At 47.9% G+C, this 20,390-nt stretch overlaps 1 protein-coding gene across 2 annotated transcripts in view; it reads left to right on the top strand.

The window, feature by feature from the left end:
* Window positions 1-20,390, top strand: part of stac (SH3 and cysteine rich domain) — a 224,589-nt gene that overhangs the window by 153,620 nt on the left and 50,579 nt on the right. For both annotated transcript variants that reach the window (XM_085993817.1, XM_085993816.1), the window contains exon 8: window positions 18,252-18,346. In XM_085993817.1, coding sequence (XP_085849943.1) covers window positions 18,252-18,346 — 95 coding nt within the window. The remainder of the gene's footprint in view (window positions 1-18,251; window positions 18,347-20,390) is intronic.

Genomic DNA, 20,390 nt, shown 5'->3' with positions numbered 1-20,390 from the left:
ACCCTGTCAATCCCCCTCAGAATCTTTTATGTTTCAATGAAATCTCCTCTCATTCTTCAAAACTCCAGAGAGTATCGGCCCATTCTACACAATCTCTCCTCATAGGACAGCCCTCTCATCCCAGGAATCAATCTAGTGAACCTTTGTTGCACCGCCTCAAAGGCAAGTATATCCTTCCTTAGATAAGGAGACCAAATCTGTGCCCAGTACTCCAGGTGTGGTCTCACCAAGGCCCTGTACAATTGTAGCAAGACTTCCTTACTCTTATACTCCAACCCCCTTGCATTAAAGACCAACATGTCATTTGCCTTCCTAAATGCTTGCGGTACCTATATGCTAACGCTCTGTGTTTCCTTTACGAGGACACTTAAATCTCTCTGAACACCAACATTTAAAAGTTTCTCACCATTTAAAAAATATACTGTTTTTCTATTCTTCCTACCAAAGTGAATAACCTCACATTTCCCTACATTATACTCCATCTGTCACCTTACTGCCCACTCACTCAGTCTATCTATATCCCTTCGCAGACTCTGTGTGTTCTCCTCACAGCTTACTGTCCCACCGAGCTTTGTATCATCAGCAAACTTGGATACATTACACTCGGTCCCTTCATCTAGGTCATTAATATAGATTGTAAATAGCTGAGGCCCCAAGCACTGAATCTTGCGGCACCCCACTAGTTACAGCCTGCCAATCTGAGAATGACCCGTTTATCCCAACTCTCTGCTTTCTGTCCATTAACCAATCCTCTATCTATGCTAATACATTACCTCCAATCCATGAGCTCTTATCTTGCATAACAACCTTTTATGTAGCACCTTATCGAATGCCTTTTGGAAATCCAAATATACTACATCCACCGGCTCCCCTTTATCTACCCTGTAGGCCAGTGGCGGGGGATTTCCAGACAAAAGGCAGCTGACCTCTCAAGGAGCAGACACCTAAGCTGCAGGAGAGGCAAACGGCTTTGGTAGGCAGGGATGGCAAGGCCTGTGGGCCAGCACCGGCTACAGGTGAGTAGGTGCGAACCTGTACCTGCACTTGTTACAGAACTTTAAAGGTCAAATTGCCACTAAACACCAGACCTGTCCCTATCGTGTCACTCTCTCTGAGTGCTGTACACACATTCTTACCTCATTTCATCTGCTTCCGTAGGACCTGCACAGCAAAGGAGGGGCTGGAGGAGGAGGAGGAGGAGGAGGAGAAGAACGAGGAGGAGGAGGAGAAGAACAAGGAGGAGGAGGAGGAGGAGAAGAACAAGGAGGAGGAGAACAAGGAGGAGGAGGAGGAGAACAAGGAGGAGGAGGAGGAGGAGGAGAACAATGATGATGAGGAGGAGGAGAATAATGATGATGAGGAGGAGGAGAATAATGATGATGAGGAGGGGGGAAGAAGTCCTTTAAGTGTTGGTGGTGATTACGATGATGGTGCCAGTCCTGCTCCTTGTATCTCTGGTGCTTCATCCCTCTCAATTACACCACCATCATCACATGACTTAACTGCCCCACAGACCAGCTCAGAGACTTTCCTCTGGGGTAGAGCTGGGGGGATCTCTAGATTGCGCTGTTGAGAATACTGCACTGAATAACTCGCTGAGCAAGAGGGAGATTGCAGCGATGCCTTCCATTGACTGAGGAAGCTGCAGGTTCGGATATCATGGGTCCTGCTATGAAAAGATGGATGTTTGATGAACATCACACCTATTTGCAGGCATTGAGATCACTCCTCCGGGAGGTGCGGCGTATGAACGGGGCCCTGATTTGATCCATTGGATTTTTACGCAAGACCAGGGATGTTTTTTCCTCACATCATTGTGGCAACTTCATTTCATTCTGCGACTGTCCCCTTCCAACGCAACACCCCAGGACAGGTTGGTGCCTCGTCTCATCGAAAAGAAGAAAGAACTTGTATTTATTGCTTTTCACATCCTATGAAGTACTTTTGAAGCAATCACTGTCGTCATGCAGGCAAATGCAGCAGCTAATTTGCAAACAGTAAGGTCCCACAAACAGCAATGAGATAAATGACTAGATGTTGTGTCGGTACCTTTCTACCTAGACACAATTTAGGACTCAGAACCCAGAGATTCAAACATGAAGTGCTTTATTGGAAGGAAAGGAAGTTCTGGAAAGTTCCGAACAAAGAGAGCTAAACTTAACCGAGAACACCCAACCATTTATCTCCTGTGACAGCGCCACCACAGGTGGGAGGAGAACACACAATGCATAACACTAGAGAATTTGTTTTAGTGGTGTTGGCTCAGGGATGAATATTGGCCAGGACACGAGCAGAACTCTCCTGCTCTTCCGATAGTACCATGAGTCTTTTACTTCTACCTGAGAGGGCAGACTGAACTTCGGTTTAGCGTCTCATCCAAGACAGCATCTCCAACAGCGCAACGCGCTCTCAGTACTACATTGAAGTGTCAGCCTAGATTCTTCTCTGGATTGGGGCTTGAACCCGTGGCCACCTGACTCAGAAGTAAAAATGTTACAGCTGAACCAGATACTACAACCCTAGAGGCCCTGGGGGACAGGCTTGAAAGAGCTCTGAATCCCAGCCTTTAGACACTCTCAGGGCCTTCAGGGTCTAGTGAAAACCATTAGACCAGCCATCCTGCTGGTCATTGGTCACCCTGAACCTTGGCCCATTATCAAAGGCACGTCTAGAATTGACTGACGTAATACTGTTGTTTCTCAAGATAGCGGCATATGCCAGGTCTCCAGTTTAGCACCTAGGCTGTCTGCTGGAAGAGCATGTAAGAAACAGGGGGCAGGCCAAGCCAAGCAGGCAGTTAAACAAGAGATGCAGCCCACAGTGGGACACAGCTATCAGGAGATGGGGTCCACCTCTGCCTCCAAAGCCTTTCGTACCAGACCAAAGGCCAACCACCTCTAGTTAACCAGCCCTCAGCAGGTGCTTAGACATGGCACCAGGGTACAAAGAAAGAAAGGAAGAACAAACTTGCAGCCACTTTGCGCACAGAAAGCTCCCACAAACAGCAGTGAGATATTGATCAGATAATCTGTTTTTTAGTAATGTTGGTTGAGGGATAAATATTGGCCAGGACACCAGGGAGAACTCCCCTGCTCTTCTCCGAATAGTGCCATGGGATCTTTTATGCCCACCTGAGAGGGCTAATGGGGCCTCGGTGTAACGTCTCATTCGAAAGACGGCACCTCAGACAGTGCAGCACTCCCTCAGTACTGCACTGTGTCAGACATGTCAGTCTAGATTCATGTGCTCAAGTCTCTGGAGTGGGATTGAACCGACAACCTTCAGATGCAAGAGTGCTGCTCACTGAGCCAAGGTTTAGAAAAGCACATCTAGAAAGTTAAGGGGACACACCGTAATAAGAAATAGGTTTAATTAAATATGATGCTGCACTTTGATTTGGCTTTGTTGTTCAAAGTGTTCCTGACGTATCGCGCAGTACAAAGAGCTTGCTTGTGAAATTCGCCAATGGGAACTTTTCCCCTGAGAGAGACATCTCAAGTACCTGGACCAGGAAGACATTTGAAAAGCGTACGTCAGGAATTTCCTCAGAGCTGCTCCCGCTCAGCCGCACTTCCGACAAAGTTACAGCAACGGAGCGGGAGCAGCTCCAAGGAAAATCCCGGCCATTAATTTCCAGAAACCTTCTCCAAAATTCTGGGATCTCTTCAGTCATATCGTGGGTTTTCCCCGAAGTGAGATTTTCAGAATGCAGGCTGCCGACTGAGAGCCTCGCCTAGCTGACGAGCACAGCAGGGCATGGCAGCTGTGCTCCCCACCATGTTCAGTCCATTTCGATCAACAGATAGAAAATTGTCTGGGGCGCGGCCACAATTTCCCAATATTCAGGCCTGGTGGGAAACGATCCATGCCGGCAACTTGCACTCAGAAAATTGGCCCTGTGTCCAAAAAAGCAGAACTTTCAAGGATGGTTTCCCCATTTTGACAATCTCAGTGCAGCACTTTGGGAGAAATCGTGAGCGTGCAGCCCCTATAATCAGTTGTTGAGTGGCCGCGATTCCCTGTGAGTGGGGATTGTCCAGTCGGGGAATCAGTCCTTTTAGAACATAACAAGAAATAGGAGCAGGAGTCGGCCATTCGGCCCTTCGAGCCTGCTCCGCCATTCAATGAGATCATGGCTGATCTTCTGCCTCAACTCCATTCACCGGCCCTATCGCCATATCCCTTGATGCCCTTACCAGTCAGAAATCTATCGACTTCTGTTTTGAATATACCCAATGACTGAGCCTCCACAGCCCTCTGGGGTAGAGAATTCCAAAGATTCACCACCCTCTGTGTGAAGAAATTTCTTCTCATTTCAGTTCTGAATGGCCTACCCTTTATCCTGAGGCTGTGGCCCCTGGTTCTAGACTCCCCAGCCAAGGGAAACATTCTCCCAGCATCCACCCTATCAAGCCCTGTAATAATTTTGTATGCTTCAATAAGATCCCCTCTCATTCTTCTGAATTCAAGAGAATACAGGCCTAGTTTACTCAATCTCTTCTCATACAACAGTCCCGCCATCCCAGGAATCAATCTCATGAACCTTTGTTGCACTCCCTCTATGGCATACTTCACCAGGTAAAAATGCAACAACACGGCTTCACGTAGCACAAAGCTCTTTGACATAGAGCACTGCGCCTGCCCGTGCGTGCGTGTGTGTCCTGGTTATTTAACACATTCGGTGTGAAGAGAGGGAGCAGCACTTGGATTACATCTAAACTGTCGGTGCAAAGTGACGACTGAATTCTATCTTCCACGATACCACCTCCATATAAAATTCAGGATCCAAAAGCCTGAATTTTAAGCGGGGCGGGGGGGGAGAGCTCGGAAGCGGTTGGGAAACCCGGGTGAATGGGTTTCCCTCGGGTCCGGCCGAATTTAACGGCAGAGGCCTGATTTCCATTGGAAACCTCCGTTTCCCGCCCGCAGCCACCCAGATTGAGAGGCTGAGAGGCTGCGGGTGGGGAGGCCTGCGGCACTAGGCCGCAGAGAGGAGGGAGGAAGGGATCGGGTGGGGGGTGCGGAGGAGCATAGGGAGGGGGCCGGGACCAATCGGAGGAGCAAGTTGGAACAGCTGAGCATCCGAGGGCTGCAAGAGCAAGGTGGGGGAGGGGGCGGGGGGGATAACAGGTGAGCATCAGAGGGCCGGAGGAGTTCGGGGGGCGGGTGATCATCAAGGGGCCAAAGGAGCATGATCGGGGGACAGAGGAGCATGGCGGGGGGCGGGGGGGGCCTGGGATGGTGATCGGAGGCCTCATGGGGTGGTCTCTGATCACGGGGGGGGGGGGGGGTCAGGGAGGGACACTGGATCCAGGAGCTAAGTGTAAAGGCTCTTGCCTCCTAGATCCAGCATTCCTTGCCTTCCATTAGCTGGCGGGTTTCATGAGGCCTGCAAAACCCCACCAGCTCCAGTTAAATTTAAAATGGAGGTTAAATCTGAGGCACATTTAAAAGGGCGGCCCACCTCCTGGGAGTGGGTTGGCTGCAATGTTCCCTGTAATTTTGTTTGGTGCTGCGGGGGGTGGGGGAGGCCTTTTAAGGGGCTGCACAGGTCATTCAAAATACCGTTTTTCTTTTTGAAAAGCCGGCTGTGGAATCGCTGGAGCGCTGCATGGCCACACAGCTCACAGGGAACATGTGTTGGCTGCCCGCTGTCCCCCCACCCCCCACCCACGCCCATTGGGGCCGGGATTTGGACTTTTAACACTTTAACTCCCCACCCAACCACAACCCTCCCATTTTTTGGTTAAAATTCCCCCCCCCCGGCAAGTGTCTTGTGAGGGTGTGGTGCATTCACCGTTGCTATGCAAACCAAACAAAAACTCTGAGGGAGTGAGAGCTTTAAAGTGTCACACTTAAAGGAGATGTCTAAGACGAATCTTAGACTGATTTTATCCTGAAGCACTTTAGCAAAGTGGGATAAGTTACTGTACAGTTCAGCTAATACAATGGCCCAGAACATGCTGTCAAAATAATGTTGAGGCTAATGGTACAGCAACTTCAGGCGAGGGGCAGACGCGTGGTTAAACGCAGATATCCAAAAGTTACTGTCCAGGATGTGCTGCTCCGCAAAAACTGCATTTCTCTGGCTGGCTCACCATTGAAATGCATTAAACGGCATGAAATTACTGTATTTGCACAATAGATACGAACGAAACTCGCCACAGAAAGTGTCTATTCCAGTCTAAGTACCCTTATAACGACATGGTAACTGTTAATTATCAGAAAACAACCTCTCTGGCACTGAGAATCAATTATTACAAGTATGGAGTCTCATTCCTTCAGGTTTTAATTGTTGTTGGAGATTTAAAAAATGCAGGGGGAAAATTTTGGTGCCTTAGTGCCTCCTGTTGGTGCCAGCAGATGGCGGTAACGGGACGCTGATGCAGTAGCACCAGGGCGAGGCGAGTCCAGCGACGCACGGCAAATCCGCCCCCCCCCCCCACCGTTGCGCCACCAGTACAAGGTACTGCTGGGGACTTCAACGCCAAGCAGATCGTGACGTCACTGGCTGCCGATCTGCAAAATTCATTGTTGCCACTTACCTTAGTGCCTGGACCAGATAGCGACAGGGAGAGCTGGCGTGCAGCTCCAGGAAGCCGGCTCCAGCGATGTTATTTAAAGGCATCAGCATTAATCAGTCCCAGCTGTCAGGGCAGGTTAGTTTCAGTGGTTTCTTGTCAGTTTCACCCACTCCAACAGTTCCTATGCTTAATTACAAGCTTTTTTTGTATCAGCAGTCTTCTGGCAACAACAAAGTGGCTCCATATATTGCTCAAAGATTCAAACTGCTACACTTGCCAACATTAATGGGGCTGTTCAGGCGCCACCTTGCCCTCCACGATCTACGGCGGAGGGAGCACAGGCAGCGAGAAATACGGGAACATGTGCGCAGAGGGATGAGGAGAGACATCAGGGCTTTCACCAGGAGGCTTTACCCTCCGAGGGTATTCCGACAACACTTCTCCTGACTTCAATTAAGCGACGAGCGGTGTATTAGATGGCACCGCATTACAGAACTCTGCTACCTCCTTCAAACAGACCTCCAGCCTCACAACAGGATGACTTAAACGCACCACATGCACATCATACCATCCCTGTGTCACGCCCTATCACAGCGTCCTCCTGGGCACAATGGTGAAATGAGAGAGACCACAAAATATTGCAAACTCCATTAATAAATTTATGCAAAAACGTATCACACATATCACATTCATTCTAATAACTAATGACCCTTCTGCCTGTCATAGTTGAATAGCTGTCATTGTGTGCGAGGCATGAGATGTGGGAGTGAGTGTTGGTAGGTAGAGATTGTTGTTGGGTGAGTGCTGGGGGTGTGGTGCTTTGGGCAGTGTGTGAAGCTTGTGGTCCAGATGGTGGTATGTAGCATTTGTTGAAGCATTCAATCACCCTGACCACCCGACTGAGGTGGATCTACCATGAGCACACCTGCTTCAGTCCTCCGGCTCCTTCTCCTTCTTGTGCTTCTCCTCGCTGAGGCAGCTGCACAGCCAGCAATGCTAAGAATGAGATGCTGCACCATCAATGAACCTCCCCTTTAAGTACTGGGAAAAGCCTGTGGCAATGATGAGTTGAGATTAGACTGCACCCGATATTGGTCCATCCTTTGCGTGTAATGCCACTGAACGAGGCCTTTAAGACTTGAATTAGCACCCCAATCATTTCTTTGAGTAGTGAGGATGAATTTTGCATGCAGTCTAAAGCATTAGCGCCTGGCTTAATTCTTAAACATTTCTAAAGATACCACCCATTCCTGGGCTATAATGAATTTCTAGACCGTAAAATTTTACATTTTTAATTTTTTTTTACTTTTCCTTTCTGTCTCTCTTTTTCTCTCTCTTAATCCAACCTTTCTTTCCCTCTCTTTATTTCTCTTTCTGTACCTGATTTGACATTGAATTCACTCACTCTCATTTACACTTTCTTCTTGGGTCCTGCGCTTCAGTCTGACTGATTCGGGAGATACACAGTTGCTTGTCCTGTTCACTCAGGTCCCAGATGCCCTGTTTCCATCGCTGCGCTGTTATCAGCTCGCGCTTTCAGCAGCTTGCCACCCAAAAATTTAAAAAGCTAAGCGTGCGAGGCCAAGTCTAACTAAGAACAGACACTGTTAGATGCCCTGCCACAGCGAAAGATGGCCCATTAATCTTCAATTCCTTTTCTTACCCTTTGATATCCTCATCTTAGCACTTTTCTCCTGATAAAAAGAACTGCATTTCTATGGCGCCTTTCACAACCTCAGGACATCCCAAAGCCCTTTACAGCCAATGAAGTACTGTTTTTTTGGGAGGTGCAGTCACTTCAATGTAATATAGGAAACACAGCAGCCAATTTGCACACAGCAAGATCCCACAATCAACAATGAGATAATGACTGGATAGTGATGTTGGTTAAGAGATAAATATTAGCCATGATACCGGGAAGAACTCCCCTACTCTTCTTCGAATAGTGCCATGAGATCTTTTACGTCAACCTGATGGGGCCTTGCTTTTAACCTCTTATCTGAGAGATCGCAACTCCAACACTGCAGCACTCCCTCAGTACTGCCCCTCCGACAGTGCAGCATTCCCTCAGTACTGCCCCCCCGACAGTGCAGCACTCCCTCAGTACTGCCCGTCCAACAGTGCAGTGCTCCCTCAGTACAGCCCCTCTGACAGTGCAGCATTCCCTCAGTACTGCCCCTCCGACATGCAGCACTCCCTCGGCACTGCCCCTCCGACAGTGCGGCTCTCCCTCAGTACTGCCCCTCCGATAGTGCGGCGCTCCCTCAGTACTGCCCCTCTGACACTGCGGCGCTCCCTCAGCACTGCCCCTCCGACAGTGCGGCGCTCCTTCAGTACTGCCCCTCCGACAGTGCGGCGCTCCCTCAGTACTGCCCCTCCGACAGTGCGGCGTTCCCTCAGTACTGCCTCTCCGACAGTGCGGCGCTCCCTCAGTACTGCCCCTCCAACAGTGCGGCGCTCCCTCAGTACTGCCCCTCCTACAGTGCGGCGCTCCCTCAGTACTGCCCCTCCGACAGTGCGGCGCTCCCTCAGTACTGCCCCTCCGACAGTGCGGCGCTCCCTCAGTACTGCCCCTCCGACAGTGCGGCGCTCCCTCAGTACTGCCCCTCCGACAGTGCGGCGCTCCCTCAGTACTGTCCCTCCGACAGTGCGGCGCTCCCTCAGTACTGCCCCTCCGACAGTGCGGCGCTCCCTCAGTACTGCCCCTCCGACAGTGCGGCGCTCCCTCAGTACTGCCCCTCCGACAGTGCGGCGCTCCCTCAGTACTGCCCCTCCGACAGTGCGGCGCTCCCTCAGTACTGCCCCTCCGACACTGCGGCGCTCCCTCAGTACTGCCCCTCCGACAGTGCGGCACTCCCTCAGCACTGCCCCTCCGACAGTGCGGCGCTCCCTCAGTACTGCCCCTCCGACAGTGCGGCACTCCCTCAGTACTGTCCCTCCGACAGTGCGGCGCTCCCTCAGTACCGACCCTCCGACAGTGCAGCGCTCCCTCAGTACTGCCCCTCCGACAGTGCGGCGCTCCCTCAGTACTGCCCCTCCGACAGTGCGGCGTTCCCTCAGTACTGCCTCTCCGACAGCGAAGTGAGCAGAGGTCGAGGCCAGAAGGCAGAAAGAAGCAGTAGAAATGGGCGTCGACCATGGGCATCCGCCCCTGTGTTAGCGGAGTTGAAGATTGCTGGAGAAGCTGTCGAAAGCGGGGCCTGGTTCCTGTCGACGGTGCTCAGCTAATCGGGCTGGTGGCAGGTAGTACACTGATCCTTCCTGGGCTGCGGCGGTCGCGAACTCAAGCGGGTGGCTTGCAACGGGGCCGAGCAGCGTTGTCGGGAAGAGGAGAGAGAGAGGGTGGAGCACACAGGGCGCGGCCGGTGCTACGAAGCCGGGCTGCGTATAGACCCGAGAAGAGGGAGGCAAGAGTCCCACAGGGTTGTTCCACGACGGGAAAATAATAATGAAAAAAAAGAAATATTAAACGCGCAGGAAACCGCGAGGAGCTGCAGGTTGCAACGGAAACCGTGGAAAGCAGCGCTAGCAACAGCGGGGAAGAAGGCAAAGCATGGGAGGAGCCATCTTAATCAGCGGGGAAGAAGGCAAAGCGCGGGAGGCGCCATTTTGTTAAATCGGGGAAGAAGGCAAAGCGCGGGAGGCGCCATTTTAGGTTTTCAAGATGCCGAAGACTGGCTGTATCACTGCCTTTGACAATACAATAGAGGACTGGACCACGTATGTGGAAAGAGTCGAGGTATATTGCGAAGCAAATGAAATAGCCGATGAGAAAAAGGCATCGGTATTGCTAAATTTAATGGGCGCTAGAACGTACGGCCTATTGCGGGACCTGATTACTCCAGCCAAACCGAAGGCGAAGAGTTTTAACGAAATTGTTGCTGTCCTACAGGAACACCTAAACCCTGCACCGCTGTTGATAGCAGAAAGATTTAAATTCCACAGGAGAACTCAGCATAAAGATGAGAGCAATGCTGAGTACCTTACGGAACTACGCAAGCTATCAAAGCACTGCCAGTTCGGAGCAGGACTGGCAGATACCCTACGGGACAAATTTGTCTGTGGACTCCTGAGTGAAGGAACACAGAAGAAGTTACTCTCAGAGAAAGAGCTGACGCTAGATAAGGCTTTCAGCGTGGCAGTATCGTACGAAGCAGCAGCCAGGGGAGCTGCGGAAATTCAACAAAAGCCACAGGAATACGGCACCCACGAAATGACACGGGGATTTGCAAAATGTTATCGCGGCGGCAGAACTAACCATGACCAGAAGGACTGCTGGTCCAAGGACAAAATATGCAGGCAATGCGGAAAGATGGGACACATTGCACGAGTTTGCAGGTCTGGGAAGAAGACCAGCAACAACAAAAAGGCTACTAAGGAACCGTACAAGAAAGTACAAATGATGACGGACAGTAGTTCCGAAGACCAGATGAGCGATAGTGACTCCGGGAACAGGAGACTAAGCTGTCTCAAACTTCACAATGTAATCGCAAAAGAGGATCACCGAACCATTTGGGTCACCCTCACGATAGCAGGGTCCCAAGTTAAAATGGAATTGGATACAGGATCAGCACTAACCGTCATGAATCGACGAGACTACGAGCGGCTATTCTCACACATACCCTTGAGAGAGACATCCATCGTCTTGACGATGTATACGGGGAAAAAAGTATACCCCAGAGGAAAAATAAGGGTGCCTGTCGAATACAACGGCAAGAAAATACGGAAATTGTATCTCTACATACTGCAAAATGGTGGACCACCGTTATTGGGACGTGAATGGATCAGGAAGATAAGCTTAGATTGGCACTCCATTCATGCAATGACGGTGGACGGTAAAAAAGATGAAGACGTCACTCCTGGACGATTGTCAACAATCTTAGCTAACGCCAAAGAGGTATTTCAACAAGAACTGGGCACTCTTAAAGGCGTAACCGCCTCGATAAAAATAGAAGAGAATGCAATTCCCAAGTTTTTCAAAGCAAGACCGGTACCATATGCAATTCGCCCAGCCGTCGAGGCAGAGCTGGAGAATCTGGAGAAGGCAGGTGTGTTGTCTAAGGTCGACTGGAGCGAGTGGGCGACACCCATCGTTCCTGTCATGAAGAAAACGTTAAGCAATAAGTCTGAGGAGCCAAGGAAGGTTCGCATCTGTGGGGATTTCAAGGTGACGGTGAACCCAGTCCTTCACACAGTACAATATCCTCTTCCAAGGATAGAAGACATCTTCGCCTCACTGTCTGGAGGGAAGCGTTTTACAAAAATTGACCTAGCACAAGCATACTTGCAGATGGAGGTTGAAGATTCCTCTAGGAAGTATCTCACGATAAACACTCACAAAGGTCTTTACCAGTATCATCGATTGGTATTCGGAGTAGCATCGGCTCCGGCGATATGGCAAAGAGCGATGGAACAAGTCCTGCAAGGGATTCCGGGGACTCAGTGTTACTTGGACGACATTCTTGTGACAGGTGAAGATGACAGTGATCACCTTAACAACCTAGAACAGGTGCTCACTACACTACGGGAACATGGGCTACGAGCCAACCGCCCCAAGTGCGAGTTTTTTAAGAAACAGATATCGTATTGTGGCCACGTGATTGATGAAGAGGGGTTACATAAGTCCCCTGACAAAATTGAAGCGGTTGTTAAGGCCCCAGCGCCTGAAAATGTGTCGCAACTGAGGTCATTCCTCGGATTGGTGAATTATTACCATAAGTTTTTGCCGAACTTGTCAACAATTCTGCACCCACTGAACGCCCTGCTACGAACGGGAGTAGCATGGAAATGGAGCAATGACTGTAAGCGGGCCTTTCAGAAGAGTAAGGACTTAATCACTTCAAGAGATGTATTGGCTCACTACAACCCAGCACTGCCGATCAGACTGGCGTGTGATGCATCTCCCTACGGCATAGGGGCGGTACTGTCACATAAATTCCTTGATGGTTTAGAGAGGCCGATAGCTTTTGCGTCACGCTCGTTAACTTCTGCCGAGCGTAACTACGCCCAGATTGACAGAGAGGCCCTCAGCCTGGTGTGGGGGGTGAAGAAGTTCAATCACTACCTGCACGGTCAAAAATTTACTCTACTAACCGATCATCAACCTCTTGTCTCCATTTTCAACCCTCAGAAGGGCGTACCGATAATGACAGCGCAACGGCTGCAGAGGTGGTCCCTTTTCCTAGGGGCACACCAATATGACATCGAGTACAAAGGAACTAAACAGCATGGGAATGCTGATGGATTGTCACGCCTACCGTTGCCGACGGTGGAAGAAGAAGACCTTGCAGTGGATCCAATGGAGTTATTCCACTCGACCACAGTCGAATGTCTCCCTGTGATGAATGCAAACATAGAAAAGGAAACACGGAATGACCCGACACTATCACGGGTCTATGATTTAACGGTGAAGGGATGGCCAGCACATGGCGAACCACTGCTGCCAGCATTCTCGCCGAGAAGAGAACAGCTGTCAGTGTGCAGAGGAACCTTGATGTGTGGATCCAGAGTAGTAATTCCACCAAAGTTGACGGATAGAGTGCTCAATGAGCTTCATGAGGGTCATCTGGGTGGGGTAAAAATGAAGAACTTAGCCAGAGCATTTGTGTGGTGGCCGGGAATCGATAGAGAAATCAAAGAGATGACCAAGAGCTGTGCAGGATGCCAGAAGGTCCAAAACGCCCCACCACAAGCTCCTCTACATCCATGGGAGTGGCCCTCATCTCCATGGCAAAGGGTGCACATTGATTTTGCTGGTCCCTTCATGGACTCGATGTTTTTAATTGCGGTGGATGCACATTCAAAGTGGCCAGAGGTAATAAAAATGTCCTCAACCACCACGGAAAAAACTATCACAGTTTTACGAACCATATTCGCCAGCAATGGGCTGCCTGAACAGATTTGCTCTGACAATGGACCACAGTTTGTGTCTGAAGAGTTCCGGAGGTTCTTAAAGAACAATGGTGTTAAGCATTACACATCTGCCCCATATCATCCAGCCACTAATGGATTGGCCGAGAGGTTTGTTCAAACATTCAAGAAGGCTATCAAGGCAATGTGTAATGAAGATATACCCCTACAACACAAGGTGGACAACTTCTTGTTTGCCTACCGGAATGCGACACATGCGGTTACCAACCAAACTCCAGCCATGATGTTCTTCAATCGAAGACTACGATGCCGCTTGGATTTGGTTAAGCCAAACGTCCGAAGAGATGTGGAGAACAGGCAGTTTCAGAATATGAATGAAAGGCCGACCAGGAGTTTTAAGATAGGTCAACCAGTTTTGGCCCGGGACTACCGCACTGAGAAATGGCAGCCAGGAACGATTTGTACATGGCAAGGACCTCTCATGTATACCGTGGACGTTGGAGAGAGCATTGTAAGACGCCATGCTGACCAGATTCTAGAGTCACTGGAAAACGTCAACTCCACACCACGATCTGATACACCTGGCAATGAAATCGACGTACCAGTTGCAGCTACCGCAGAATCGGTGATATTGGAAGCAGATGAACCAAACAACGACATTGATCCTGACTCAACCTTGCCAGAAGAACCTGACACCCCAAAGAGGCGTTATCCAGACAGAATCAGGAAGCCTCCTCAAAGACTGAACTTATAATTGCTTAAACTTAACCAATGTATCTAGCAACCGCAATTGTGATTGTAATTAGTTATCATTTAGTTGTTAAATGAATGTTATGTACTGTTTATCTAAAAGGGGAGGAATTGTTGTGTATGTACCTTTAAGAGAATAACTGGTCTCAGACTGCAGTACCGGCAGTGACCACCCCTGTATAAAGGGCGCTAGTGAGCCTCTGTAGTTTCAGTTTCCCGATGGACTTCATTCAGTAAAGACTTGTTTTGTTCAACTCCTGCTGTCCGTGTCTCAATCATACACGGACATAATACTCCTCATCTCAGTTTTGAAAGAGCAGCCCCTTATTCTAAGATTATGCCCCCTAGTTCTAGTTTCACCCACCATCGGAAACATCCTCCCCGCATCCACCCGATCCAACCCCTTCACAATCTTATATGTTTCAATAAGATCGCCTCTCATTCTTCTGAACTCCAATGAGTAGAGTCCCAATCTACTCAACCTCTCCTCATATGTCCATCCCCTCATCCCCGGGATTAACCGAGTGAACCCTCTTTGTACTGACTCAAGAGCAAGTATGTCTTTTCTTAAGTATGGACACCAAAACTGTATGCAGTATTCCAGGTGCGGTCTCACCAATACCTTGTACAACTGAAGCAATACCTCCCTATTTTTATATTCTATCCCCCTAGCAATGAAAGCCAACATTCCATTGGCCTTCTTAATCACTTGCTGCACCTGCATACTAACCTTTTGAGTTTCGTGCACCAGGACCCCCAGATCCCTTTGTACTTCAGTACTTTCCAGTTTCTTGCCATTAAGATAATAACTTGCTCTACGATTTTTCCTGCCAAAGTACATAACCTCACACTTTCCAGTATTGTATTCCATCTGCCAAATCTCTGCCCACTTACTTAGCCTGTCTATGTCCCCTTGCAGGTTTTTTGTCCTCCTCACTCACTACTTTCCCTCCCATCTTAGTATCATCTGCAAACTTTGATATGTTACACTCGGTCCCCTCCTCCAAATCGTTAATATAGATTGTAAAGAGTTGGGGACCCAGCACTGACCCCTGCGGAACACCACTAGTTACTGATTGCCAGTCTGAGAATGAACCATTTATCCCAACTCTCTGCCTTCTGTTAGATAGCCAATCCTCTATCCATGCCAGAATATTACCCCCAATCCCGTGATTTTTTATCTTAAGCAATAATCTTTTGTGTGGCACCTTGTCAAATGCCTTTTGGAAGTCTAAATACACTACGTCCACTGGTTCCCCTTTATCCACCCTATACGTTACTTCCTCAAAGAACTCCAGCAAATTTGTCAAACATGACTTCCCCTTCATAAAACCATGCTGACTTTGTCCTATTAAATTATAATTATCCAAATGTCCTGTTACTGTCTCCTTAATAATGGACTCCAATATTTTACCTACCACAGATGTTAGGCTAACCGGTCTATAGTTTCCAGCCTTCTGTCTACTGCCCTTTTTAAATAAGGGCGTTACATTAGCAGTTTTCCAGTCTGCCGGGACCTTTGCTGAGTCCAGGGAGTTTTGGAAAATTATTACCAATGCATCCACAATCCCTACCGCCACTTCCCTCAAGACCCTAGGATGTAAGCCATCAGGTCCAGGTGATTTATCCACCTTGAGTCCCATTATTTTACCGAGTACCACTTCCTTAGTGATTTTGATCGTGTTTAGCTCCTCCCCCCCTATAGCCCCCTGTTTGTCCAGTGTTGGGATATTCTTGGTGTCTTCCACTGTAAAGACTGATACAAAATATTCATTCAGTGTTTTTGCCATCTCCATATTTCCCACCATTAATTTCCCGGTCTCATCCTCTAAGGGACCAACATTTACTTTAGCCACCCTTTTTCTTTTTATATAACTATAAAAACTCTTACTATCTGTTTTTATATTTTTTGCTAATTTACTTTTATAATCTATCTTCCCTTTCTTAATCAATCTTTTTGTTATTTTTTGCTGTCTTTTAAAGTTTTCCCAATCCTCTATCCTCCCACTAGATTTGGCTACCTTATATGCCCTTGTTTTTAGTCGAATACTATCCTTAATTTCTTTACTTAGCCACGGATGGCTGTCTTTTCTTTTACACCCTTTTCTTCTCAGTGGAATATATATTTTTTGGAAGTTGTAAAATAACTCCTTAAATGTACACCACTGATCATGTATCGTCTTACCCTTTAATCTATTTTCCCAATCCACTCTACTCAATTCCGCTCTCATACCTTCATAGTCTCCTTTATTCGAGCTTAGCACGCTTGTTTGAGATCCAACCTTCTCGCCCTCTAATTGAATATGGAATTCAACCATGTTATGGTCACTCATTCCAAGGGGATCCTTTACTAGGACATTTTTAATTAATCCTGTCTCGTTACACAGGACCAGATCTAAGGTTGCTTGCCCCCTGGTCGGTTCAGTTACATACTGCTCAAGAAACCCATCCCTAATACACTCAATGAACTCATCCTCAAGGCAGCCCTGCCCAATTTGATTTGTCCAATTAATATGATAGTTAAAATCCCCCATAATTATAGATGCTCCCTTATTACAAGCCTCAACCATTTCCTGATTGATACTCCGTCCAACAGAGTTGCAACTGTTCGGAGGCCTATAGACTATGCCCACTAGTGTTTTTTTCCCCTTATTATTCCTTACCTCCACCCAAACTGTTTCATTATCCTGATCTTTTGACCCAATATCATTTCTCTGTATTACAGTGATTCCTTCCTTTATTAACATAGCCACCCCACCTCCCCTTCCTTCCTGCCTGTCCTTCCTGATCGTTAAATAACCTGGTATGTTTAATTCCCAGGCATTGTCACCCTGCAGCCATGTTTCTGTAATGGCCACAAGATCATACCCATATGTAGTTATTTGTGCCATTAACTCATCTATTTTGTTACGAATGCTGCGTGCATTCAGATAGAGAACTTTCAAATATGTTTTGTGACACTTAGTTCCTGCTTTTGCCCTTTTTATTACTTTACCTTTTACTCCATACCTTCTGCCCCTTCCTGACACGCTCTGGTTTTTAATTTCCCCACTGCTACCTAAGTCTATGACCTTCTCTGTTGTCATTTTTATTATTTGCTCTCTAGGAACCTCCCCCCCACTAGTTAGTTTAAAGCCCTCTTTACAGCCCTAGTTATATGATCCGCCAGGACTCTAGTCCCAGCACTGGCCAAGTGAAGCCCGTCCCAGCGGAACAGCTCCCTCCTGCCCCAGTACTGGTGCCAGTGTCCCAGGAAGCAAAACCCATTTCTCCCACACCAGTCTTTGAGCCACGCATTTAACTCTCTAATTTTATTTGTCCTAGCCAAATTCGCTCGTGGCTCAGGTAATAATCTTATTACCCTTGAGGTTCTGTTTTTTAATTTGACCCCTAGCTGCTCATACTCCTTTAACAGAACCGGCTTCCTAGTCCTATCTACGTCATTTGTACCAACATGGACCACGACAACTGGATCCACCCCCTCCCACTGCAAGTTTCTTTCCAGCCCAGAGGAGATGTCCTTAACCCTGGCACCGGGTAGGCAACACAGCCTTCGGGACTCTCGCTCTCGGCTGCAGAGAACTCTATCTATCCCCCTAATAATACTATCCCCTACCACTATAACATTTCTATTTACTCCCCCCTCTTGAATGGCCCCCCATTCCACGGTGCTGTGGCCAGGTTGCTCATCCTCCTTGCAGTCCCTGCTCCTGTCCCCACAGGGAGTAAGAACCTCGAACCTGTTGGTCAAGAGCAAGGGCTGCGGCTCCTCCAGCTCTACCTCCTGGATCCCCGTACCTGCCTCACTTGTAGTCACACCGTCCTGTCCCTGACCATGGGCTACATCTGAATTAATTAACTTCATAGGTGTGACCACCTCCTGAAACACAGAGTCCAGGTACTTCTCCCCCTCCCTGATGTGTCGCAGTGTCTGAAGTGTTGGGTGAAGTGTTGAAATCATGGGAAAGTGGGTAGGACAAAGTACAATGAAAGATATGAAAATAGAGGCAAAATCAAGGGGTGTAAATCAGACAGGAGGGAGTCTGATGGCTGAAGTCACTTTGTTACTTGTGACTTTATTTACTTCCATTTCTCGTGTTTTTGCAGTTGAAAGGGCGGGAACACAAGGACACATTGCAGCAGTTCAGTTATGTCGCCTTGTACAGATTCATACCACAAGAGAATGACGATCTGGAAATGCAGTAAGTGTAACTGCTGGAAAGCAATTTTATTAATCTCCTGACCTCTGACTTATCGAGCAAAATGTTCTTGTAATTCTCAGCCGCTAAGAGAATAATTAAAGCACCAGCAGGTATCCAGTTTAATCTGATTTAATCTTCTATATCAGAAACTTTACTCTATCAAACTGTTCATGTTCTCTTTTGTCTGGGTTCAACACCAGCACGCTAATTTGCTGCATTGAATTATTCAGCGCACTCCAGGCTAGATCCTGCCTATTCAGATCCTGAAGGCGGTCTCTTTGCTTTGTGTAACTGCAAGAAATAATTATAATTGTCCAGAGTGTGCTGACCCCACACCAGTTATTACCTTTGCCCTTTAAGGTGCTAAAACATCCTCCTTTCCCAGTCTTACTTCCTTTGTCCATCGCGGAGAATGGGATATTAGAGCGGAAGTCTGCAACTGAAGAACTCCAGTGGCGCAACACAATGTGTTTTACGGCCATCTCTCTCTGCTGAAATTTCCATGACTCTATGACGTACTGAAGCAAAAGTAACACATGATGAGAGATGTATAATGAAGTTTAATTTGACCATGGAAAGAAGGAATGGAGAAGGAATAAAAGAAGGAGAGAGCTTTTCCATCTTTTCATCTCCTGTATTTATTGCACTGCCAGGTCGCTTTGCTTTTTCTATGTGAGACTCCGCAGGATGAGCTGACAGCGGGGTCTGTGTTGTGTTGGTGAACCAGATGGTGTAATAATGAAGGTATTCATTTGAATCAGCTCTATATATATAGATACAGAAACACAAAAAAAAGCAAAGTTAAAAGCCATGAGCCACATTTATCTTTATTAATTAATGGAGGAAATGCTAGGGTCGATTTTACCAACGCACGCTCACTAAAGGGAGCCACATCCCACAGGAGCACGTCTCAAGAAATCATCATGATTTTCCTTTCATGGAGCCTCCCCTTTGTAAAATCAGCCCCATCACGTCCATCAGCCTCTAGAATGAGCAAAGACAGATGACTGTCCCAGAGCCTTCATTAAAACTGGGCCTCTCCCAGGAGGGAAGTTTGATCTGCTGTGTCATTTCCAGCACTTGTATTTTGATTTTTTTGCAATACTTGTAGTTTTCCCTTACTCTCTTCACTCAGCACGGTACAGGAACTGATCAGGGGCTATCTTTAACTCAGCTTAAAACCATGTAAGGACTGCATAGTGGTGCAAGTGCGATGGAGTTCCAGCTTTGACAGTACCGTTTTTTGGGGGAGGGGACACAATGGCGGCACATTGGCCTTTTGACGGCAAACCTCAGGATAAACTGATGACCCTTGTGGAAGGCTGGAGCCATCCAGTACAAAACTTCTCCCGTTCTACCCAGCCCTCCCTTACAGTGGGCATTGAGAGGATGTTTCCCCTCGTGGGGGAATCTAGAACTAGGGGGCATAATTTCAGAATAAGGGGGCACCCATTTAAAACGGAAATGAGGAGGAATTTCTTCTCTCAGAGGGTCGTGAATCTTTGGAATTCTCTGCCCCAGAGAGCTGTGGAGGCGGAGTCATTGAATATATTTGAGGTGGAGATAGACAGATTTTTGAACGATAAGGGAGTCGAGGGTTATGGGGAGCGGGCAGGGAAGTGGAGTTGAGGCTAAGATCAGATCAGCCATGATCTTATTGAATGGCGGAGCAGGCTCGAGGGGCCGAATGACCGACTCCTGCTCCTACGTCCTATGTTCTTATGGGTTGTTTCTCGGGTGCATCAGCCACATTATGGTCAGAAGGTCATGTCTGTAACGCAAATGATGCCTTGATGAACCTCGTATACAGTTGTCCGGTAATGAGACTTGTGATTAAAAACAGACACACTCCATTCAAATAAATTCAGAGCATCAGTTACACTGAATATTATCGGCCTCTGTATGATACTGAAAAAAAATGCAACGAGAAAATAATTCTGCTTGTCTCTCTGTCTCTTACTTTCTCTTTTTCTTTCTGACTGTTTCTCTCTGTCTTTCTCTCACACACTCGCTCTCTTTCTCTCAGACAACATTCATTAATAGT

The sequence above is a fragment of the Somniosus microcephalus genome, chromosome 7 (genome assembly GCF_052327205.1).
Source record: "Somniosus microcephalus isolate GS21.2 chromosome 7, FLI_Smic_1.0, whole genome shotgun sequence".
Classification (NCBI taxonomy): domain Eukaryota; kingdom Metazoa; phylum Chordata; class Chondrichthyes; order Squaliformes; family Somniosidae; genus Somniosus; species Somniosus microcephalus.
Note: the sequence above shows the minus strand (reverse complement) of the source record. Positions and strands in the feature narration are given on the sequence as shown.